Source organism: Halichoeres trimaculatus, unplaced genomic scaffold, assembly GCF_033239565.1.
Source record: "Halichoeres trimaculatus isolate MK-OKI-2021-1 unplaced genomic scaffold, fHalTri1.1 fHalTri1_scaffold_8, whole genome shotgun sequence".
NCBI classification, from domain to species: domain Eukaryota; kingdom Metazoa; phylum Chordata; class Actinopteri; order Labriformes; family Labridae; genus Halichoeres; species Halichoeres trimaculatus.
This window is the reverse complement of record NW_027437186.1, coordinates 10894412-10921043: the sequence shown is the minus strand read 5'-3', so window position 1 is coordinate 10921043 and position 26632 is coordinate 10894412. Positions and strand designations below refer to the sequence as shown.

General features: G+C 39.7%; 1 protein-coding gene across 2 annotated transcripts in view; it reads right to left on the bottom strand.

The window, feature by feature from the left end:
• Nucleotides 1-26632, bottom strand: part of inpp5a (inositol polyphosphate-5-phosphatase A) — a 233466-nt gene that overhangs the window by 63200 nt on the left and 143634 nt on the right. For both annotated transcript variants that reach the window (XM_074675858.1, XM_074675857.1), the window contains exons 7-9: nt 22572-22624; nt 20677-20796; nt 5731-5815 (exon numbers count right to left, since the gene is read on the bottom strand). In XM_074675858.1, the coding sequence (XP_074531959.1) occupies nt 5731-5815; nt 20677-20796; nt 22572-22624 (258 nt within the window). The remainder of the gene's footprint in view (nt 1-5730; nt 5816-20676; nt 20797-22571; nt 22625-26632) is intronic.

The following is a 26632-nucleotide window of genomic DNA, read 5'->3' as shown; positions in this document are numbered from 1 at the left end:
AACCAATTCCCTCTGTCGGACACAATTAATGGGGTTGCCCGGTCCGGGCAGGAGGGGGGCGGGCTGCAGGCCTTTGGTTACTGATCCTGCCGCACAAGCATGCCAGGAATTTGCCACCTGGAATTTGCCCTGTGACAATAACAAACCACCCCCTTCCAAACCCACCTCCTTTTCTGTACACACATGGATACATCCTAAAATGCCCCCTTGTCTCTTCCACCCACCCACCCACCAGGCAGGATGGGTGATGGGGGAGTGGCAAGTGGTTGTCCACAGTCTAGTCATTCACAATGGAGCAGAGACAGAGAAGAAGAGAAGTGGTGTAGCGTGCAGCTAGACAGCAATGTACTGCAGTATTTTCTGATCCAGTGACTCCCAAAGTGGGGTCTATGGATCCCCAGGGCGACCCCCTACTACCATTTGACGGAAAGTTACGCCGACTTTTTAGGCAAAACCATCACTTTCAACCCAAGTTTAATTAGATAAATAATTAAGCTTGTCATTGCTGTCTTCTTGCGTCCAGGTGCACAGGCAGTGCTACTTCAGGGCCTGTTTTTATTCTTTCTTTTTAACACACCGTTAGCATGAAAGCTTGCTTTGTTGAGCATATGCAGGAGAAATATATGAAGGGTAAGGAAACCCATTCTTGATTGGGTTTAAATAGTAACTCAACATTATTTATGTTGTATGAAAGTTAGAGCACTTCATCTAAGTCTCATTGCTGACAAGGACAGATAGACAATCATAGTTTCAGATTTTAGAGTGGCCAATCAGATTTTGGGGATAGCCATGGCTGCCCTTCTGCTCCGCTTCTGCTTTTTCCTTTTATGATTATGAGAGTAGATAAGAAAAGCATTCAAAAATCAAACAAAAAAAGAAAGATAAGGACTTTATTTTAAGGATTATTTCATCAGAGAACTCAGAAAAGACTAAATTTGTCTGTTGCCTTTTTGGTGTTTTCGTATCGATTGAAACTGAGGGGAAAAAATAAATAAATAAAACAGAAAAATGAGCCTCTTGGACAGGGAGGACGAAAGCCAGCCGCTCTGTGTCTGAATCAATCTCTGGATAAGTATGGACGATCGATCCCCCAGCAGCCCATCTACAGTTAAGCACTTCACTGGATGTGCACTAATTGTCCTGTTGACATTAATTGTCATTAAAGGGCTTCAAACGGCCTCCCGGCTGTGAGTTACACCCTACGTCGAGGTTGCAACCCATTTGTTTATTGGTGACATCACAGCTCTGCACTGTTAAATCACACAGGTCGACCACGGCGCAGGACGGCTTTATATGATGACATCATCGGCCTTTTCTGTTGTTCCCATTACACGCTGAGATTTTGAGGACCTCTCATTAAGATCGGGAATTAAATGTCTAGGTGTGTATCCCATCTGTGTGTGTTTGTGTGTGTGTGTGTTACCTCAGCCTGCAGCTCTAACTTCCTGAGGGGGAGGACTAAAAGGCCCCCTGCTCTGCTGCCACTCCCCTTTAAATGGGCTGAATCAATCAGATTCATGTGGCCTAACAAATTGGTTGTGTGTGTATTGGTCGGTGGATATGAATGGGGGCCAAGGTGCATAAGAAAGGAGCTGTGTGGAGGGGAGAGGGGGCAGAGAGGGACACACACCGATGCAAGCCTTACACATCCCTGGAAAAGGGGTCACGACCCCCTCCTGCACTCAAACAGCATTTCAGAGTGGTAGATACACGCAGAGTGCTGACCTACCACAGAGCAGCACGGACAGAACAGGAGACGTGAGGATCCAAAGATCAAGATGAGCTTTATGGGATCAAAACAAACTCATCTCCTCATTGCACTGTTCGGTGGGATGTTTTCCTTCCCTGATTCATGATGCAAGTTTGTTGATGAATGTGTTATTTTACATTTAACCAATATATCACTACATGCTGCAAAAAGATCAAGGGAAAATGTTTGAACCATGAACTTATACTTAATGGACGTAGTCTACCTGACGACACCCATCTGTTTCTGAAACAGATTTTGAAGCACATCAGCTTTTGCAGCCATATTGGAAGTGGCAAGGGCTTCGAGAAAAGTTATAGGGTGCCTGTCAGTCATGTGACCCTGAGCTGTGCCTCTGATTGGGCGAGCTTGTGATCTTAACATCCTCTTAGCTGCCGAGTTGAAAATAAATTTACCCCCGTACAGTGTGTGGTGATAGTGAAATAAGCTATTCAGACGGTGCTGTAAAAACGGCTTTTTTTTTGGCTTGGTGTGTATGTGACTTCCAGTACTTCTGGAGAGAGCCTCAAGGGGACACTCCAGAAACAGCAGATTATGGCACATCTGCATTGTCTCATATTCTTAGACCGGAGGTTGCTGCTTGGTTTTCACATGAATGAAAAATTCCATCTACATTGTATCAATGTCGTACCTTCATTGATTGTGTCCTTATTTCACCTGATGTGCATTGCAAAATAAGGGAAAAACCTATGCAAAGTGGAAGTGGAGCACATTGTGCATAATATTATGTATTATATATTTATGGCACCCAGTCAGTTACGGTATGATAGTTATGTTCAGCCTTCTGTGCATTACTTGTTGTGAGGTGTAAACAGACACACTGCCTGTGACTAATCTGCTGAGACTTATGTTATCCCCCTCTACTGGTCACTTAAATGTGAGAGTCTGTTCAATCTGACCAACACTCCACAAAGTTTATTTAGGTAAAGGTATACCACCATTTTCGTTAAAAGCATATTTATGATCTGATATGGAGAAGACAGGGTTGAAAAGTGCCACGCCAGTTTGGTAAGCCTCTCACAGTGAGACATATTTAGGGTAAATTGCTAAAACACAATCCAATAGCTGATTCTACATTTATAGCCTGTATAATGGCTGCACTGGTGTCTCATTGGAGGCTGAAATTATTAACCCCTTATTATATATATATATATATATATATATATATATATATATATATATATATATATATATATATATATATATATATATATATATATATATATATATAAACATGAGAAGTTCCCCTGACCAACAATATGTTGTGACAGAGTGGATCTGATACAATCTTTGGTTTGTGTAGAATATGAATCAATACGTAATAATGAGATATGGTCATTTCTGTCTTTGGAGGTCATTTTAAAAGCAAACTTTAAACTTACCTTTTCAGTCTTGCTTTTAACTGAATATTACTTATTTATCTATTTATCTACATACGTTTGGACTTTCTTCTTCTTCTTTAAGGTGTATGTTTTAACCTTGAGTTTAATTCATATTTATTTTTTTATGTGTTTTAGCTTAATTATTTCTCTTTGTATTTACTGCACTGCTTCTTTCAGCTTTTTAATTCTGCATCATAAAGTTTTAGATCTACATCGTTTTCTCATTTACTGCTTTAGTCTTTTAATATTTTAATATCTTATTTGTTTCTTTTAATTTGGTTGTTTTATTTTCTTATAGTAAGTTTAACATTTTACTTTATCTCCAGTGTTTCCTCATTAAGGTCTCCAGACAGGGTTTCCACAGTTTCTCAGTTCATCTGATTTCAATTAAATTGTGTTCACCTTGTGCAATGGGGGTGTGGGTTGGTGGGTTGGAGGTGGAGTACTTAATACTTTATAAATAAAGTTTGATTGATTGATTTCAGCTGCATCAAGACCTAAGAGGGTATGTTGCAAATTTGGGACAACAGGCATCAAGGGGTTAAAGTGTGACGTATACACCAAATTTTAAAGTATAGCTGTCTATGATCTGGCTAAGTGAGATACTCCATTCAGATTTTAACTGGTATTAATCCTCTACAGCAAAAGTGATGCCTGAGACGACCTGATCACACGCTTCATAATGACTCCACTTTAAAGAAAGGTAAAAAAGTCCAACACATTTCTTCTTTGACACTGTGTGTGTGTGTGTGTGTGTGTGTGTGTGTGTGTGTGTGTGTGTGTGTGTGTGTGTGTGTGTGTGTGTGTGTGTGTGTGGATCCTAATATGCATCATCATGTGTTCACTGCACATATTACCTTTCTAATTGAACTGTATATCTAATCAGGTTGGTTTCACACAACAAGCAGTGAATAAATCTGCACAGACAGACTCATATCCACAACAGAGTTCAAAGGGTTAAAGCCCAAAATTCAATGTTAAAAAAACCCAACATCCTCATAAAAAATAATAGTTTTGATCTTTGTAAGTCTCCTCCCTGGTGTCTTCCCACAATCACACTGGTGATCTTAAATGGGAATCAGGTGATCTTTAATTTCTCCTCTGAATGGACTCTGTGTGAGCACATCTGCTGCTGCACTTTGAACTTGGACATGTTATCTCCAAAGCAACACATGATCATCAGTTGATGTGACCTTATTCCAAAGCAAAGTCAAATAAAATGAACAAACTTTGACGAAATCATTGAAAGCCCGTGATAGATCAGTAAATGAATGGTAAAAACTGTGTGGTCAGGAGCTGCAAAATGAGCTCTCTAGAAGTCATTTTTTCAAAACTCCTTCATTCAGAAAGCCTCCTCTCTTCCCTCCTTCCCTTAGATGCAGCTCTGGTTTAACCGAACAATGCCCACACCTTGAACAGCCAACTGACTCCAGGGTTCATTGTCCCAGAGAGGAGGGAGAGAACTGGTCAACAAGTGGCTCTCCTGCTCTGTTATGATAGGACACCACTGTTTGTCTGCACTGGGCCTTTATGACTGGTTATTCCCTTCTCACTCACCGCCCTCCAATCTCCTCATTAAGAATGCTGAATGACTGCGCTACCTTGGCTCTCACTGGCCTCATTTGCACCAAGAGAAGGAGGGGAGGAGGAGGAGGAGGAGGAAGAAAAGGAGAAGGGAGGGAGGGAGCAGGAGAGGAAAGGAAAGGAGGGAGAAAGAGCAGTGAATGGCACCATAACATAACAATGCAGTCGGAGGCTCGGTTGGCAAACACAGCTGGGCCGCCAACAGTGAAGCGTTTAATGAGTCATAACTCTGGAGAGACAGTGGGCCACTAAAACCACTTTTACTACGCTGCAGTGTCTCTAATATACACAAACACTTTATATTACTATGAGTTTATTGTACTTAAAGGGTAATTCTGGCATTTTTAAAACTGAGCTCTAGATTTTCACAGATCGAGTCCAAATTACAACAGGTGCAAAAATAAACGACAAGCCGCAACAGATTCGATAACGGATGCAAAGCAAAGAGCAAAAAACAGACGCCATAAAGAGAAAGACCTTTCTGTAAGATATAATTAATAAATGGAATTAAAATAAATCTCTCTTTATGAGATTAAAGAAAAAGCTCTGACAGGATGGATTTATCAGATCAAGTGATAAACTGCACGCTGCCTTTTTGACATGACTCATCATGAGTGATACATTCAAGTGTCGAAAGGGAGCAAGATAAATGATTGTCAATTAAAAAAAAACAAAGAAAAAAATGTCTCAAAGCAAAAACTCCTCAATGAAGCTTTAAGGAGGAAGAAGGATATTTTTATAACCAGAAACAGAAGCTACATTGCTCTCTTCAAAGCCACTAGACTCTAAAGGGAGTGATTTTACCCTAAAAAAAAATCCAATATGACCTCTAAATGGATGTACTTTTATCAGTGCAACAGCCTTGAGTCATTTTTCAGCAGCTTATCTTTTTAGTATGTGCTGGTTTAAATAATCTACTTAACCTTTTTTTTTAAATATACTTACACAGACTCCAAGTGTAAGAAAGAAAATGGAAGAAACAAAAAGTTACCTTACCTCAATAACCTGCTTGGAGTCCAGCCTGAAGTTGAAGTCCCCAAACACAAAATATGGCAACTTCTCAAACCGCTGGTCTGTGATCCTGAAAAACAAACACGACAAGAGAAAATGGTTATTGAAACTCCTATAAAGACTTTTATTTTGAAAAGACACACATATACACAAATTATCAGCTGTCAGGGTCTTTTGAAGCCTTCATGTGGTGATGCCCCTGACCCCAGGGTATTTAGTTTACGAGGGCCACAGCACCACCTGCTGGTCTGATCACTGTGACTCAAACATTTTCAACTTTTCTGGGGTTCCTTGAAGCTTTTTGACACGTCTTCATTTGCTGAATTTGCACAGTCATGTGTGTGGATGTAAAGACCAGACTTAAATCTATAACTCACCTTACTCTAGTTTTTAAAATTATAAATGGGAGGCGTCTGCACAGCCTTTATACTTTATAAATAATACTATACATGGTGAAGCTGATGGTTAAATATGAACATGTTTTATCACTTTGTTCTGTTAAACTATGAACACAAGCAAAAGGCTTGAAAACTGGTCAGATAGGATGTAGCTCTGCGTGTGTTTTAAGGAAATACATTTAGACAGTTAATTTTCAGCTGACTCCATTATTAGATCAAGAAATATCCTTTGATGATGTGCTTTGATGGCAAAGAAAATTCACTTTACTGAGCTGATCAAAGAGATAGTAAGTCATCCAAATCCTGCAGAGATCAACCCTGGAGATACTCTCTGAGCTCTTCCTTTTCACAGCACTAAACTGCCTTCAGAGTTCGTTTATACAACACACACACACTTAAACATGAAGAGGCTGCGTGATGAAAAAGCAAACTTTTTTTTTATTTTAAAGCGGTCATTCAAAGGATGCCACCCTGTAAGTTAACAAGAAAGAAATCTGTGTGATACTGATAGAGGTGATGTGAGAACAGAGTCTTTGTGCTCCTTGAGTTTTTCAGTTCATTCTTTCCAAGTTTTTGGTTAATACTGTAGCATAAAGTCACATAAAGTTGCACTTACATCCTTCACCTGGGATTATTTTGGAGTTTTCCCAAAGGTTGAGAATGGTTCTGACCACCAGAGGTGTCAAGTAACTAAGTAAAAAAACTTTGTTACCTAACTTAAGTAAAAATTTGGGGTATCTATATTTTACTTGAGTAATTATTTTTTAGCCAACTTTTTACTTCTACTCTTCACCATCTCAGGCAAACATCTGTACTTTCCACTCCGTACAATTAAAAATAGCCTTGCTACCCCTGTTTCATTCCAGCTTGTCATTGTTTAAAATGACACACCAAAAAAGTAAAAACAAACCCTTAAATCGCTGAAATTGCATAGTCAGGAAACAATGAATTTGGTTGTGGATGGATGAGATGTATACACATAATACCATTCCAATGCCGTATTGATTTGTATGCGATACATCACACCTGCACATGACACAAATTACGACAGCAACGACATAACGGACGTATGTAGCATAGTAAAATAATGTTTGTGGCAGAGACTCAGGAGGGGACATGAACTGTATCAGTGGTTCTCAAACTTTTTTCAGTGATGTACCCCTATGATGCTATTTATTCCGCCAAGTACCCCCTAACAAACACAAAGCAGTTTTGGATTGAAAAAAAAATAGAACACAGCACCGTACTCTTAGTGTCTATTGGATATAGTCTTAAATTTATAAACTTAAACTTATATTGGATTCAAACATTGATTAAATAAATTGTGATAAATAAATTTTGCTTGATTGGTATACGAATACATCTTTGAATCTTGCGTACCCCCATTTGAGAACCACTGAACTATATGAACTACATTCCTCTGTGGCACATCCTAAGCTTTTTACTTTTATACTTTAAGTAGCTTTGAAACCAGTACTTTTACACTTCTACTTAAGTAAAAAGCTTGAGTTGATACTTAAACTTCTACGAAAGTCGTTTTTAAACCCTAGTATCTATATTTCTACTTGAGTAATGGATGTTAATACCTCTGACACCTCTGCTGTCTATGCAATCCACAGCCGTGCACATCTCCTGGGTATGTTCCTTTAGTAAATCTTCTGTGTTTTATTCAGTTTGACCTGCATTTAAAATCAGCAGTGGTCTAAATCTCAAAAAATAACCCTGTAAGCTACTGAATGATCTGCAATATTCCTGTCATAATCCTGGGGTAAGTATTTCTGTAAAACACTACTCAACTTAAAGCATTTACTTTGCATAAGTTATCTGTTGTTTGCACACAGCAGTGTTGCTCCAACAGCCTCTGAGGAGATTAATAACATTGTTTTACTGGTTGATGGTCATTTAAATGTAAATTAACAGAAAATTTGGATTTATTTGGAGTCCAATTGAGTCAAAAAGATGCATCTACTCTAATTTTGTGCTCTGAAAGTCTCTGGGGGTATCTGAATGGTAAAAATTGAGTCACCTGTCAGAGGATTCATAGAATATACATCCTCTCTGTCGTGGACTTCTTCCAAATCTCTAAAGCATCCCTCTTCTTAAAAAAAGGCCTCTAAGTGAAAAATAATTAACTCCTCTTCCTCATCACCCACTTCAAAGTAGCTCCTCCACAGAGCACAGATAGGATATTAAGGTGGACGCAGTGCAGCCTCTTGTGTAATTAATGATTCAGGATGCTTGGCTCGCTATCTCCACTAACCGCGCGGATAAATCTCGCCGAGGACTTCCAGGGCCTGATAACAATATATTTATGAGGCCGTAAAGAGGGAAGGAGCCTCTTCTTAGTGGTGGGTCTGTCGTAAAGCATGAACACTTCTTCTGTGTGAGGCGGAGACGAGGAGCCGCACGGAGGGGAAGGTGACTGGAGTAAGGAGGCGGGAACACTGCTATTATATTAAATAGAGAACGTGTAACTCTGACATCTCATTATATCAAACATAAACTAAATCATCTTAATATCCCTAAGGATTCTCAGCACAAAGATGGGGATTAACAAAGGAAATGATCCGTCTTTACAAATATCAGCTGAGAATATGATGAAACTAGAAAAGCACTCAGAGAGCACAGAACTTCACCAAGCATACTGTGATTGTCACCAACACTTTAGTCCTACTTTAATGTTATACTCCCTTTGAGCAGAGTGTCTGCTACAAATTCCTGTTAGTTGCAGGTTTGTATGATATTTTGTTACCCGAAAGTGTTAAAAATTTTTCTTATCCAGATCTTAGTATCCAGAATATTGCCAGGATCTGGATCATACTTTTACATCTGTCAGAAATTATGGTGACTTTGTCTTGTATTGTTTTGCAAAGCAATCTGACCATTTATGGTGGAGTTATATACACATAGTGACAACAGCCCTATCTCACAATGATAAAGAATCCTTTAAAAAAAATCCTGGATCCAGACAGTGATCCAGATCACCTCCAAAAATTTATCATTTCTTCCTTATTCCATTTTGAACATTTCCTTAAAATTTCATTAAGATACTTTTGTTACTTTTTGAGTTACGTTGACAAAACGAACTCTCCCAAAAACATTACCTCCTTGGTGGAGGTAATAAAGGAAAGCTTGACGTGTAATCATAAAACTGGTATGTTTTGTATCGACATTAACACACTCATTGGTTTCAGAATAACCCAAATGTTATTTAATGTACATAATTTTACACTTAACACACAGCTTAAGCCAAACTATTAACCCCTTTAGGTTTTCTGTTTCTGGTGTTACTCTGACATCTCTGATGTTTAATTTTGCTAGGGTGGAGGAGGTAGAGGATGGTTAATTCTTAGTAGTACTGCAGTTCTCTGATTCGACTGGCTGAACTTACGGATAATGCCAAAACCTGCAGATACCCTCTTCTGTTTCAAATACTTATATTCTCCTCAGAGAAGAAATTGGCAGCTGAAACAATCCTAAAGGTGCGCAATCTAACCTGATATTTGCCTTACATGTCAGATTGCCAGTGATTCAGTTAACCAATCCAACTTCTTAAGCCCTAATTCCAATATCTTGGCTTTGGTATCAAAATTTTTTAAGTTCAGTTTCAATTTACCAATTGTTATTACCTAATATAAGGATGAGAGTGAGCTAGGTATGAGTACCTTTTACATCTGCAACAATACGGTACAAATGCCCGGTACCTGGCAATCAGTACCAGGACTCAACGGTACCAATTTTCAGTACTATTTTTTATGTTTTTCTGGTGAAAAATGTCACTTTGTTTAATAATAATAATAATATAATACTTTTTTTTTCAGCTTAACATACTTATTCTTCATTATAAACTTGCAATGCTGTGTTCATGTCCAGCATGGAAAATCGCCTACTCTTCCACTCTATCACAGTCACAAGGACACATTTAGGTACCTAAATATGGTACCTTTGTTGCTATGTGAATTGGTACTCTGTGAATTCGGACGGAATAATTCGGTACCCATCCCTCGAGTGAGCATTGCATTTTGGCAACGTAACACTTTTCAAACTTTAAAATATATACTGTATTTATTTTAATTTTGGTTTACACACAAACTATATCATCATGTTATGGGGTTATAGATGTGTCCATGTGCGGTGAGTAAATCTCCAATGTCGCAAGGAATTACAATCCATTTGGAAACCTCAGCAGTGGATAATAGAGGAATAAAATTTTGCCTTGCACGCTGTTGTTTGAGTTGTTGGTGCAACAAGTGTGAAACACCCTCAAACCACTGAGGTACTGGAGTTATCTTCATAAAACTTCAGCTCTGCTCAGCACAAATGGATAGAACTACTGGTGTTGATGATGTAACAGCTGCACATGGTTATTTGGCACTGAACTGAGACTTTTGTCACCAATGTCTGATCTAAGTTTCTGAGTCTGTATCAGATCAAACCTGTGATACTAGATCGGGTTATCCCTGCAGATTACCAGCCGGTCCCCTCATCAGATTCACTGGTGCTAACGTTGAATAATCCTGTTTTTAATACTGACTCAAATAATCACACCTTTACTTTTGAGGTGATGCGTGTAGCTGTTTCTTTCTCCACTGGGACCTTAAGCTGTGTATATTAAAAAGTGAAGTAGCTGCTTTTTTTCAGAATTAAAGCCCATGTAGAAGGTTTTTAAAATGATTTTTTCTTAAATCCAGTAGGGGGAACATATCTTGTTGTAGACAGAAGTCTGAGTGTGTAGAAGTCCATGAGAAAACAAGGTTACTTCTCAGTTTATTTGTGGGGTCTGTCGACATTTTTTATAAGAGGTTAAGGTCACAATCGTTTCTTTAGGTCCTTGCCAATACAGCATGATGGTCATTTTGACAATGTGGTCCCATTTAAGGTCAAATAGACGATACACAAGAGGTAAGCCAAACAAGAAAAACTAATAACAGAAAATACCTGACTCAAAGCTTTATAACTAGAGTCACTGTCGTAGTCTATGAGTGGCACTGATGTCATAAATGACCTGACACCCTGGTGCTAAGAGACTTGTCTCTATTCAAACAGTGTTAGTGGCCACTTTATTCACTGGGCTCTAACAGAGGGCAGTAAACTAGATGCACACAGGCGTCACTACAGTTGTTACGGGCGTGGGAACTCCCTGTGCTGACAGAGAGTTTAGCACTAAAGCTGTTGTGGAAAGATAGTAAAAGCCGGCAGAATAAAATCCAACAAAGTTTACATCTATAATGAAAAACATCCGAATAAAAATTGGGATTTAAAAAAAGTTATAGGACAGAACAGGAGTGAGGAAGGACTGTCAGAGAGCTGGAGGCATGCTACGTGTGGAGGAAAGTTAAGGACGATGAGAAGCAGTGGAATTCTCCTCTCTGTGGGCTCCTCCAGAGTATTGAGGTCTTCCTCCTCTTCATCCAGCAGCTTTATCCCCCTAACAGCCATGTCTAATACCCTCAGGGTGGCTGCTTTGTCTGCTGCTCTAAGGTATCAGCCTCAGGTCAGAAGGTAACACTCTGTTTACACGATCGTTTCCTAAAGCACTCATGGTGACCCGCGGGTGTGAAAGTTGACTTTTTTCTTGGCCTTTGTCGGGGGAAACGAAGAATTGCAACATTAGCTACAGCTACTGAGTGTGAAAAGAGCCTGAGGGTGGGGGGTCCCGTGCATGGGAGCCCCCCCACGCTGACCCTCACCCTAGGCGGGGGGCCCCATTAGCCTCGTCATCACAGTTCATTCAAGCAAACTGTAACAGTGTCAGTGACATTCTCCCACAAAGACGCACTCCTTTACACAGTCTATAAACATGCTTCTGCTGGCACATTCATCGCACAGTGACACCCTGAAAGAGGCTCTTACAGGGGCCGTTCTCACTGGGGTTTGAGCCGGGCCTTCCTTAGGCCTTCCTCAGGGGCCACACAAAGACAAGGGTCAGACGCTAATTTATAACATGGCCCCCGACTCTGCTCCCAGGCTCCTTAAACCACCCGCACAAAGCCAGTGCAGCACATTCTCTCCTTCTCATTTCTCACACACAAACACAGCAAACATCTCATTCAGCTCCTAATGACGGCAAGTTACGAAAATGTTGTTTAGCGCAAATTCATCCCTTTAAAGTGGTTTAAAGTGCTTTTATGGGAAGTCAAGAAGTGATGTTTGCTTCACAAGTTAAATATCATTAAAAAAGTAAAAGTACATCAAGAAAAACTGTAGCAGACCAGGGAAGAAAGACAAAGCAACGAAGAAGTGGATAAAAGAGCCAGATATGAAGAGGGTTTTGGTGCACTTTCTGTACAGTCTGTGACTTGGAGATTCATTGAAAATACTTCTCTCTTTCTTGGTTTTTAAAGAAGAAAATGGAAAAAATCAATAAGTAATCAATCAAGCCAGTACAGAGATCCGAACACCAACCTGATGTGGATTCAACTTTTGATTAGATTTTGTCATTTAGCTCTTCAGTTGACGACTACGTGTTGAAATTCTTTTGCCAATCATAATCTCTGAGATGTCTGCAAAGTACCCCCAAAGGAGAAATTAATCACACGCCTGAAAAAAATTCCCAAGTTAAGCTTTTTCCCAAGACTCCAACATCTTGCACCTGCAGATAAAACATCTGATTCTCACAGAATGACTGAAACACCTGCCTGCTCCTCAATGTGTCTCCTCCACAGAGGCCTCAATCCCTCCCTGACTCCTCTCCAGATTACACACAGTGATTGACAGCCAAACTGAGCCATAATAGACAGTCAATATGAGATTATGAGGGTGAAACGGGGGGCCATGTCATGATTATATTGACAAGATGACTTACCATAAGTTGACCGTTCAGACTGGACTCAGCACACAATGGCCTGGCTGAGCGCAGTCGTCCATTGTAAGTAAATGTTGAGAATTTGGGAGAATGTTAACATTGTGAAGAATGTGCTGGGTGACGTTTGTGTGAATGGGTAGGGGACGGCCCCTGACAGGACCTTTGACACTGCAGGACAGCCTTTCCCTGGTCCCTCCGTTAGCACCGAGCTCCTCAGTGACGCCCACCCTAGCAAGAAGACCACGCTGGAAAGACGGCGCTGAAGGGGAGCGGGGACACTGCTGCGGTCACGCAGAGGTTAACGGATAAGTCAGTGAGAGCTAAGAGCACTAAGGGAGGAGTTCCTGAAGGTGGGGCCAATGTGTGAGATATCAACGCTTTTCATACTGCAAGTCCAAAACAGAGCTGTCATTACGCCGTTGTACTTCCAAGATATGTTTTCCCCTAAGCTGGCTCACAGGGGTCCTTAACTTGCTTGTGTCACTGATACTGGCACTGCAGTGGTCCCACTATCAAGCCTCTGTGACTTTCATACTGAAGCTGAGACGTTACAAAGATTTAAATACCATCCCTCTGACTAGCAGAATACAAGGGTTAAAAAAAAGAGAGGAAGAGGTGTCAGCTGAATAGAATCTGCATGAAGGTTAATTTTTTTTACATTAAAATTGACATTTTTAATCTGAACACCTGATGAACTAAACTCAAAAAAGAACTAGGAAAGCACTCAGAGAGCACAGACCTCCACCAAGCATATTGTGATTGTCACCAACACTTTAGTCCTACTTTAATGTTATACTCCCTTTCAGCAGACTGTCTGCTACAATTTGGTGTTAGTTGCAGGTTTGTACCATAATTTGGTACCTGACAGTGTTGAAAATTATAATGACCCAGTACATATTTCATATTCCAGATCTTAGTATCCAGAGTATTGCCAGGATCTGGATCATACTTTTACATCTGTCAGAAATTATGGTGGCCTTTTCTTGTATTGTTTTGCAAAGCAATCCAACCATTTATTGTGGAGTTATATACACATATGGTGAAAACAGCCCTATCTCACAATGATAAGGAATCCTTTAAAATATCCTGGATCCAGACGGTGATCAGATCACCTCCAAAACTGAATCACTTCTTCCTTATCCCATTTCAAACATTTCCTGAAAATTTCATCAAGATCTGTTTGTTACTATTTGAGTAATGTTGTTCACAGACAAACAAACAAACAAACTGACGGACAAACTCTCCTAAAAACACAACTTCCTTGGTGGAAGTAATGATCAGCTGAGCAAAGCCAGAAACCTCCCTTTGCCAGAATCTTCTCTCTAATCACTTGCAGGATTGTCAATACATTAAAATATAAAGCACCTCATTGGCAATACAGGATGAAGCCATTTCAGGAAAATAAATGAGTATACAAACACACCAATGGATATTTACAGCCCAAGTGAATAACAGTAATATTATGCAATTAAAACAGCTGGAGCTGCATCTGGAGATTGTGAAGTCCCTCCTCTAACTGGACTCATCTGTGCTTCTCTTCTGATCAGAGATGCTTGGTCCAGATCGTTTACACTGACTCTGTGACTGAAAGTTCTTCTTTCATTGTTAACCTATGCACAATAAGTAATTATGATAGCAGTTAACTTTAATGTCCTCCACATATTTGCCATAGCCTCTGAGCCAGGATATGACAATATATTCCAGCAACCAGCTTCACAGCACCTCTTTTAGTGCATTAAAAACATAGAGTGGTAATATTTAAGTAAACTCATATTTTCCTAAACAATTTTTTAATATACTAAGATGAACTGTGCCAAAGTGGCACTTATTTCGAGACTTTAATAGCAGCAAAAAAAAAAAAAAACCTGATCTCCAAAAAAATAAAAAAATAAAAGATATCCATCAATAACAGAAATTAGGTAAAAGGGAAATGATCTGACAAGTTACAAAGCTGCAGTAGTCTATAAATCAGGAATGAGGAAGGGCTGAAATGAGTATTCTTATCATTAAAACATAAGTGAAATTTGACCTGTTTGAGTTAGTTTCAGGAGTGTTGCTATCACTGGGATTACATATCAGAACTAGAAGTGAAAGAAATATCACTTTAAGTACAGATAAAGAGAGAACAAGACACATCTCTGAAAGGCTGCATATATCATGCTTACATAAGCAGTAAAACCATTCGGAAAATTTAACTTTGAAACTAGGTTTTATGTTATTCCCAGATACTTTTCTTCAATCATGAAAACAGTAAATTTGTTAAGTTAGAGCCCAGCTTGGTGCCCAGCATCATACTTTCTGAGCAGCTGTAGCTGCCAGGATACACAGGGCCCATGTGGCTGTGGTTGCTATGGGAACACAGAAGCAAGGCTGACAAATCTTGAGAAATTGACGAGCTCAGGCTTACAAATTAACAATCTGCATGTAGAAGTTTTCAAAGGAAATTTGTAGAAAAAATGTTGTATTTTATTTATTTAAAAACATTTTTTTACTGTATTCTACAAAAAACTCCCTGTGTGTGTGTGTGTGTGTGTGTGTGTGTGTGTGTGTGTGTGTGTGTGTGTGTGTGTGTGTGTGTGTGTGTGTGTGTGTGTGTGTGTATGTGTGTAAAGCTGTGTGACACTGAACTGCCTTCTCACCCTGGGAGGCCTAAAGGAGCAGAGGTTAATCTTCCCCAATGTCCCTCTGCTCATTTAGCCTGTTTATTTCACACACACACACACACACACACACACACACACACACACACACACACACACACACACACACACACACACACACACACACACACACACACACACACACACACACACACACACACACACACACACACACAAAACTTGCGTATTTCAGCTGTTTGTAGAAGAAAATATTAAAATAAAAATATGAAAGAGTTTGATCCCCAGAGGTTGGTGAAAAAAACATGAACCTTATACTTTCACACCTACAGCCACCCTCACACCCCGGCACCCACAGCCCTGTTTAATAAATTCATTCTGGCATTATGGAGGATCTCCTGTGATTATCCAGTCCTCCCTCTTGCAGCTCAACATGTCTATTGGCTGGAAAGCGGCCGGCCTCTCTCTGCTCTTTCAGCCCGTTGTTCTGGGAAAAGCCTAAAGGGAAACATTTAGATTGGAGGGCTCTTTGAGACGCTCTGACAGTTGACTGATGACCGTCCATAAAATGACAAAGCATCGCTGTGTGGTGGCCAGTGCGGCCCACTGCCTCCCCATGGGAAACTAATTGCTTTGAATTGTTAACGGCAACATTATTTTTCTGCCAATCATTGCTTTTCAATGCCCCGAAAATGAGCATGAAACAAGTCTTTTCAGCGAACAAAACAGTTAAATGTCCCCAATGTTGATCAAATTAACTTCAGCCCTGTGACAATGGACTATATTTGTGTGAAAATAATGGCGGGCCACAAAGGACTCCTTTATGCCAGGATTTCACAGTTGTAATGTAAAACTGTTCTCCCCTGAACCGGACCAGCCGCTCTGAATGGAGGCTGGAAAGAGAAACAAACTCTGATGCACAAAAGAGATCTTTTTTAAGGAAGAGGTAGAAAAAAGGGCTGTTGATTTTATCTCATGCTATCATTTCACGGTCTCATTGGGTTGCCATGTTTTTCTTCTTCTGCAGAGAACCCAAATGCCTCACAAGAGAAAGTCAAATAGTCTATTTTTCGGCACTCACATCTCTTGGATTTTGCAAACTTTAAAACAGTTATTGGTGTTCCTTCCAAAAAAACTTATTAAAAGAGCTTTTATATGACCCATTGTAGCAGATACAGTCAGTGATCCAACTTCATGTTTAAGTCAACCAGACTCCATTGACACTGTAATTTCACCCTGAAGAGGATGGAAACACCTGCTTTGATCTTTGACTTGTTTTTTTTTTAATTTATATTGAACGAAATGTTTGCAAAAAATAAATAACTTCAACAAGTAACACTTTTTTAAATTACTTTGAAAAGTAATCTCTAACAGAAAAAGGGTCTTCCACACCACTACATTAATAATCTTCAATCAGATTAGTACAAAAACAAAACTTATAGTGGATGCACTTTAAGTTTTCAGAGATTTTACAGCAACTACAGCTGAAGCAGTCTAGTCTCTGCTTGGACCTGCTCCCACCTTTTCTTTATTGAGCGCCTATAACTGTAGAAAATATGTCCCAAGTGTAAAAGTATCTGACTTATTTTTCCTAAAGAGATCAATAGAAATGATTATACCTTAGTTTTGTAGAGGTTTTAAATGTTTTTAACTGTGCCAAAATGCCAAACAATGATCCTCTACATCAAGGCAGCAGTCAAGTCAACAAGGTAAATAGTGCTCTCTGCAGCCCTGAGCACATATGTGCACTTTCAAAGGACAGGAAAACAGGCAGGGGATGCATTTCAAGCAGAGCTCTGCTTTCCTCTCATGGAAGCGGCCCACACATCAGTGCAGGCTATAGAGCAGAGCTGTTTTGATGTGACTCAATAGTGAGGTCTGGCTGACTAAACGCTGCTCCTTCTCAGCATTGTTCCCCCGAGGCCTTGAAGCACTTTGGAGATAAACACCGTTTAGCAGTTAAAAGGGCCGCAGAGGAAAAGGCTTATCAGATGTCTTCTCAATGGGCCGTAAGCTGCATTATGAAGCCTGGGCCCCAGATAAGGTGGAAGTTTGAAGCCAGTGGCTGCACCGCTCTGTCCCCAGCGCTGCTGTGTGATAGGGCTCCTGTGCCGGCTGCACTGTGGATCTCAGCTGGTGGGTGCAGCAGCCCCCTCCTCTCCTCTCCTCCTCCATCCAGCAATGAGAGATTAGAGCTCAGAGAGGAGAGAGGAGAGAGAAGGAAGGAGGGGGAGTTTGGGTTTAGTTATTCCCCCTGTCCCCTTTTCCTGCTCTGCTTTCTGGGGGTAGGAGTCAGAGCCAGGACAATGGCCAAAAAGATGGTTCCCAACCAGCCGCTGAATGGGAACACTGTTGGTGGTAGCGCTTCATTCAAAGCGCGGCCCGGGCACATTGTCCTCCAGGATCGGCGGAGGAGAATGGAGTTTGCTGGTGGCTGCCAAAAGGTTAGCAGCCTCTGTGAAAAGACCGACCCATTATTCACTGCCCTTTACAGAGCCCGAGCACCCTTTGTGCTCCTCCTCTCTTCCCTCTGCACCGCCAGCTTTTTCTCACTCTGCTGCTCCGGATCTGCGCCCGACGGTTTCCCCCAAAGTGAGTGACTGAGGCGCGATGCCACCTCCACCCCACCCCTGTGCCCCGAGCAAGGAATACCAGGAACATATAGCCCCCCCTCCTCCCCCAATACCACCACCACCACCAGCACCTTGTCTCACATCCCCACCCCTGTCAAAAAGAGAACCTTTAAATGATATGGCCCAGAAGTAACAACAGGGTTAGCATTCACAACACAAGGGGATTTAGAAAGAGGGAGCGTGGAAACTGCCACTCAGCCAACACCACTTCTATTCAGCCCCCTCAGACACCCAACTAAATCTCCGCTATTTAGGTGTGTTTACAAGGGAACCTTTAAAAATAAATCAACTGAAAGAGCATGATGGAGGCAGAGAAAACACAAAGGAAACACTTGAATGTAAGGCCCTTTTGAAACTTCATTATGCCAGTAAATCCAGGTAATAAAAAATGCAAAAGCTGCCATTTCCTCAACACTTTCCCCGTCCTTTCAGCGCAGAGCCTTCTTCCATCAAATCAAGAATCAAGCACAGGTGAAATACGACCTCGTAGAGAATACTTTAGCCTCATATTTCATGCTCCTGGTGATAATGAATGCCACCCATATGTGCATGTACTTATTCAAAGTGGGGGCGGAGGGGGAGCCGTGTGGTGCATTCTGATGCAGTTTGAATGGGAGGTCACCTGCTGCGAGGCTTTTATTCTGTGTTAGCATGCTCAGGTAAGGAGCAGGGGTCACACTGTGCACTCTCTCATTCTGCTCTGCTGTAAATGGATATCCCATAAATCAGAGCACGGCCTGTGAATGGATGTGTCTGGCCTGTTGTATGGAGGCTGGCTTTACACAGTGCTGGGTGACGGAGTCTTTTTTTAAGAGTCCGAGAGCTGTGTAGAGTAATTACATATGATTAATTTATATCTTTACGCAAACTCATGTCAATCTGACATTTAGGTAACAGTTCAAGGTGTTTCAGACAAAACTTGACATTGTGATGTTGCACTAGGAGCAAGAGAATATTGCTCATTCTGAGTTTAGTATTCAGCTTGGACGATGTGCTTTTCTCTTAGTACGATTCTTTTCCGATTTTTGGTTGCAGATTAGATTTAAACTGAAGTTCTTCGATATTTCCAGTCTTTTTAGTTTGCTTTTTTAACACCAGACATTGTAATAAGTTGATGATTACTATGTCTACAGACTATATCTGGAGCCATGTTTTCTCCCCAAAAATGTACATCACATGTGAGTCAGTTTTTAGGATTTATCCAGGGATCCAAGATCTTGACTTTTTTCCAACCCAGCTTATAAAAAAGTCTTAAATAAAAAAAATCCTTCGAAAAAAGTAGTATGAAGTATTGATACTACTCAAGTATTAAGGAATGAGCACACTGAAAAAAAACTGAATTTTTATCAAGTGTTTTTGTCTTATTTTAAGTATAAATTGTCTTATTATTCTTGATATGAGCAACATTCAACTTATCAATCCAGAAGAATGTCTTGTTTCAAGTTATCTAAAGGCAAAAATGAGGTCTGAATTGCTTGTAACAAGTAAAAAAAATCTGCCAATAGAATAAGATAAATTTGCCAGAAAAATTGCTTGAAACTACATTAATGTCTTACTTCAAATAACTTTTCTCTTGTTCCATTGGCTGATTTTTTTAAACTTGTTACAAGCAATTCAGACCTCATTTTTGTCTTTAAATGACTTGAAACAAGTCATTTTTGGACTGGTCAGGTGAATGTGACTCATGTTAAGTCTAAAAATATATTTTCTACTGAAAATAAGACACAATTACTTGATAAGATTTCAGTTTTTTGCAGTGTATCTGAGGATAAATGTTTTTTCAAAGTTAGATATTTGTAGAAAGTGCAGCGTAGACAGTCAGGGTGTCAGCTCCACTTTCACTCCACAAAAGAGGCGTAACTGAAAGGAGTTTTTCCACCATGAGCTCTTAATATCCAAACAAACGTTATTAAATTAGTGGTGATGGGTGAAATTTTGAAAACAACTTGGAGGGAGAACAATCATTCGAGAAACAGGCTCCACTTTCAAGTTTCATCTTAAGGAAAATGGCATCATTCATCACAGGTTTATGTAAATCTAAACTATTTTGGACAGAACTTTTGTGACCTACTTGCTGTTGTTAAGAATACTAAAATCTCAGACAAATGACCCTGATTGATGACGACAGAATGACAGCAGAATGATCTACATATCATGCCTGAATGTGAAGTTAGTTGAAAGAAAAAGTAGAAACCAGCAAAGTAAGTGGATAAGGGTTGGGTAGGAAAGGAAAAAGAACAGATTGAACAGAGCTCACAGGCCCCTCTAACTCTCCTGCTTGGTGACACTGTCAGCCTCACTGTATTAAACACATTTCTTCCTAACAAGTGAACCACGTTTTGTGACCTCCAGCTTTATCATTTACTTGTATATGGTCTTTTATAAAAACTATGTTTGATGGAGTGTGAGGTTTTCCAAAGGAGAGTGGGTTTAAAAATAAAATAGGGTAAACAAGTGAAGCCAGTTGTGAACGGTACCTGTCTAAAACGTAGCCCAGTGCCTTCTGCCTGGTCCCAGAGTAGACAGAGGGGCTTTTCTCCCAGGCAATCAAGTTGGAAGCATCGTGGAAAAGGTGGATGTTGACCAGATCGAAGGCACTGTGGGGAGAGAATCAGAGTCAGAGTGAGCCGAACCAACCAGAGCGTTCACAGGTTTCTAAAACCTAACCAAAGACAACAGAAGGGCTGATGTAGAGTGATAGAGTTTTGATATGGGATCCAAATTTAAACAGACTTAAGACACAGTTTGTTAGGGCGCCGTCAGATCGACCAAGCACGACTGCCTCCACACGGCGCTGATTCCCTGTTTTATTAAAAAAAAGGTTTTGGTCTGACTCTATGGAGTAAGTGCCACGGCAGGCAATGGGTTGCATGTTTTAATCTTTTCGTTTGGCCTCATATAATGAAACTGTATTTCTGGCTGCGTAGATTTTCTTTTTTTTTAAGCAAAACAGCTAGTGCAAAACTTCAAACATGGACTCCTTAGAATGACAGTTTTAGTAGAGATGTGCTTAAGATTCTCACGTGAAGGGAGGAAGCACCCGTCAAATCTCTTCTTCTGGCTTACAAAACATTAACAAGAACAGCTCCTGCCTACCTGGGGTCCCTCATCCAGGTCTACACTCCTTCTCACCCACTAAGCTCTGCTTGTAAAAGACGCCTGGTACTTCCAGCTCAGTGCGGCTCTAAATCTCTAGCCAGACTCTTCTTCTCTGTTGTGCCCAAATGGTGGAATGAATTACCTAACTCTATATGATCCACAGAGTCCCTTTCTACTTTAAGAGATGTCTGAAGACTCATCTGTTCTGGGAACACTTAAACCCTTAATCTGACCCTTCTCCTCTTTGTCCTCAGGGGTAGACTGAGTCAGAAGGTGTCAGACCCAGCTCTTAGTGAATTTTCAGCACTAGTTACTGAATGTTGTTGAAGGTTGAAGTATATTGTTGCAACAATTGATAGTGGTTAGTTGGCTAGATTATCCTACATTATCAAAAAAAAATCCTGCACTTAATGGCAGCACCTTCAGCCAAATAACTTATAGCACTTTGTCGTACTAACTAGGTTTTTCATTCGGTCTTAATTCTTGCTTGTGTCGTCCGTCACTTTGAACAAAAGTGTCCAAAAACTGTAGAACTGTAAAAATGAATGCAGGAAGATTCTTCTAATTGTAATAGCACAGACACTAATTTGCTTCCTTTCAGTCTGTCCTGTCAGGGGGAAGTGAGACGGCTCACTGTAGAGTGATGAACACCTTCCTGCTGATCCGATCAGTCTGAGCTGTTTGTTAGCACGGTGCTCAGCAGGCTGACCCACAGGAATTACTCTTATCTCAAGAGGTTTATTCTGCAGTGACATCCTGAACAAATGAATACATGTACAGCTCTGACTATCTACGATCTGATCTCCCTCGTCTACACCCCCCACCCCCATCAAACCCCCCTTCTCCTGTCAAACGTCATGCCCCTATTAAATGCTTACCGTTTCAGCTCTTTAGTTCTCATGTCATCCTTCTATTAGATTACAATCCCCATCTTCCACCCTTCACTCCCCCTCCCCCTGTCCGATCCCCTGCACTGCACACTGGAAGCCAGCGTTTGTATTCATCCCACACAGGTTCAATTGCATGTAATGTTTTCTGTCATCTGTCATATGGAACTGCTTGTCTAATGTGATTACGTCTAATGAAATCCCTGCTGGTTTCTGCAGCAAACTGTCCACAGAGAGTTCAGACACAGGCAGCAGGAGGAGTGAGTCCTGATCAGCTTGGCCTGAGCTTCATCTGATCACAGTGATACAGTCCTAATGATTCAGGTTTGAGAAGAGATGATGTGGAATGAGTCACTTCAGGATAAAAAAAAAAAAATACAACTCACCAGTCAGCCAGGGCCCATCGAGTTCTGATGAATCCCTTTCTGGACCACTTGCACTGCAGAACAAAAAGACTTAATTTAGTGTTTAAAAGTCAGAATCTGACTTTATTAGGCTGTATATAGACATGAAGAGATAGTAAGTTATGCACTATGTGCCAGTTTGACCACAGCTCATTTCTTCAGGTTAATTTCAGATGGTTACAAACACAACATGCCAGTACTGGCCCTAGACAAATAACAGGAAAGATGTTTTGCTGTGATTTATTTTGTTGTTCAAAGTTGTTCAAAAGATACTGAATATAGCTACACTACAATTCAGATTTGGAGGGAAAATGTATGAATTTATGCTTTTGTGCTCCGATTGGCCCTAAAAATGCTTGATTTAGTATTTTCTTTATTATTATTTTTTAAGAATAGTAAAATGCTCACAAACACAACACAGGCAATTTTTTTTTTCTTTTTTTTTAAAAAAAAAAGCCTGATAGCTTAAAAATCCTTTAAATCTCACTGTATATTAATCATACGAAGAAAAAAAAAACTAACAGGGTCTTCCATTCACGAATGCAGAGAGGATAAAAAAATGCATTATTATCTAATACATTCATAACAAAATAGGGAGTAAAAGATAAAAAAGACAACCCCCACAAACATATAAGTAAAACAAATTAAATCATAAAAGTGAACAGCAAAAAGTTTAACTCCAAATATTTCACAATTGTTTTTTTTTCTATTACTTAAACTGTAGCATCATCAAATCATATCATGGCAAATAATTCTATTTTAGATAAAATGACTTAAAATTTTTTTATTTGTGATAGAAGCTTGTCAAATAAGAACTATGTGATTAAATATATAGTGAGCAGGTTACGATCCAAATTAGAATCCCTAAGGGGATTAATTTACATAATGACCTGTCCACCAAATTATTACACTTATTACACAGCTACCAAATGCAGCTATTAAAAGGATACAAAATAATATCCATTCAAAACTGATTTTATTGATTCTTTTTTAAGAAAACATTTTTCATAAACACAATTTTAATTTAAAATGCTTGGCTTCAGCAGTCTTGTGAGAGCCAGTCGATGACTTTTCAAAATTTTTTGGCTGAGGTTATGAAGAGTTGGTTAGCTAACAGTGTGATTGGCAAATTGATCAAGTCAATACAAGTATGTGGATTTAACATGACACATTTTACTCACAAAGGCCTCCTGATCAAACCTGTGCTATCATTAGAAATCAACAGCACAAGCAGCTCCCAATATTGAATACATTTTCAGCCACAATGTAGTGAAGTCTGGTTATCAAGACACCTATAGTCTGTTCAGTTACTAAGGCGTATGACCTGCCTGTGCCAGTTTAAATGATGGCTTTGTGGCATCCATTATATCTGATTACCAAGATTCAAGGCAGACAGCATTCAGTGTGTACTGTAGGTTTGTGCAAGAAATACAGTGTTTTGTCTCTTTGAAAGGCAGTTTACACATTACATTACTTTAAAAGACAGATTTTCTAAAATGTTTAGAATCCATTAACCATAAAGCTCAAACATGAGATTGGATCATCCTGGAGAAATTTACACCTCTACTATGTTTATATTTGCAAAAATCCATACACCCTGATGGAGATCTATGTTGTACACGTTATTGTTTAGACTAGGGATGGGCAGGTACTGGTGTCATCATAAAGTATCGGGCTGATACCAGCCTTTATTTGTAAAGGCTGCTGATAACAGCAGCCGATACTCAAGGCAAAAAATCCTATGTCAAGCAAGTCCTCCTCACCAGTAGTTGCTGCAGTTTGACACCACAGCAAATATGTGTCAGGTCCTGTTCAGACAACATAAATGAACCAGGGATAGTTAACTGTTAAACTGTTGTATATTGCACTTTGCTTATTGTGAAAAAATAAAACTCTGACAGTTGTTGTTTTTATTTTGCACTTTTTCTAATTTATTAAACGAAAAAATAAAAAAAATTACAAACTCAGAGAGAGTTGTTTGTGTTTCATTTTGGACTTAATGGCAGAGTGACTGTGCTGTCTTAAATCAAAATGATGTGTCACTGGGAATTTAAATTTAATGTATCAGTGTCAGTATCGGTACTCTCTATCGTTGAGTACTCAAGTGGGAGTACTCGTACAGGTATCAGTCTGAAAAAAAGTGGTATCAAACATCCTTAATGTAGCCATAACGTTTTTCTTGTAAACCACCAAAATAAGACTATGTTTACCTCGTTGAACCTGTTGCAGAGAAAACCTCTGTGTATAAGTCTGAAGCCTGTTTGTGCTGAAAGTTATAAAACACACACACACAGACACTCACACACACACACACACACACACACACACACACACACACACACACACACACACACACACACACACACACACACACACACACACACACACACACACACACACACACACACACACACAGCTTAACCTGAGTTTGTGAACACTGCAGAAATCTTTTCAGCAGCTGTTTGATCAGATCCCACCAGCCTCGAGTTTATTATCCAATCACAAGTCCAAGATGTTTCTCCAGCAGCAGCACATGATTCACTGTGAAGCTGCTTATTAAATGAGACAAATTGATGCTGTGAGTGTTCTCATTCTGAATAGATAAATACGTCTCTTTCCTCTCAGCCTCTCTCCTCTCTGCCTCTCTCTGGTTCTCCTAATGGGGAGTTAACTGTGGTGATGAATAAACTAATTATGGGCCAGGTCACATAATTACAAATTGACTAATTTTATTTAAAAAACTCAGATGCAAATTAAAAGGCTAAGAGGTATTTGATTGCGCCTCACATCCTTCAATCTGCATTAGTGCAAGATTAACTGTATCAAATTGAATTACATTAGCATACTTGAATTAATCCATACTGCCTGTGCAGGATGTATGGGCCCAATTATAACTCGCTGTCCCAATCCTGTGACTTTGAGAGGAGCAAATGAAAGCAGATGAGTCTCGCAGTGCAGCATTACTGAACCATCTGATGATTATGTTTGTTTCAGACAGACCCAAACAGAATAGAGAAAAACAAAAAGATCATTTGGAATTAAATATAAAACAATTCACTTTTTCCTTCACAAAATAGACTTAACTTTAAAAACTTTTGGTGATCTCAAACAAATAAGTTATTTACTTTTTAATTATTACAGAGTTTTAAAACAATGCAAACCTCCGCCAAGCATATTGTGATTATCGCTGACACTTTAGTCCTACTTTAATGTTATACTCCCTTTCAGCAGACTGTCTGCTACAATTCGGTGTTAGTTGCAGGTTTGTACAATAATTTGTTATATTTATATTATATACATATTTCATATTCTGGATCTTAGTATCCAGAATATTGCCAGAATCTGGATCATAATTTTTAAATCAGAAATTATGGTGACCTTGTCTTGTATTGTTTTGCAAAGCAATCCGATCATTTATCGTGGAGTCATATACACATATGGTGAAAACTGCCCTATCTTACAATGATAAAGAATCATTTAAAAAAACCTAGATCCAGACCGTGATACGGATCACCTCAAAAATTTATTAACTTCTCCCTTATCCCATTTTGAACATTTTCTGAAAATTTCGACAAGATCAGTTTCTAAGTTTTTGAGTTATGTTGTTCACAGACAACAAGCAAGCTCTCCCAAAAACATAACCTCCTTGGCATAGGTAATAAAAAAACCCCAAACCCATTGGGATATCATAAATTTTTTTTTCAGAATATTTGGGAGCGCTGCGTCAGGACAGGTGTTAAACTGTGTCAATCAACACACAACACATATCGAAGGGATCCACAGTGATGACCCCCAAAATAAAGAAGTAATTGTTTTGTTTTTTTGCCACATGCAAGAGAAATGTGTAGAAACTTTTTAAGGGTCTGGCTTAACTCAGAACACCTAAAAATGGTGAGCTGCTAAACTTCAACGGGCACAGCAATTGATTAAAAAAAAATGACAAGATCTCCATATCCTCTACTTATAGGGCTCAAAATTCTACTTATACAAACTCCTGACCAACAAATCTGGCAACTTCAAGTGTTATACAATACAACCAGTTT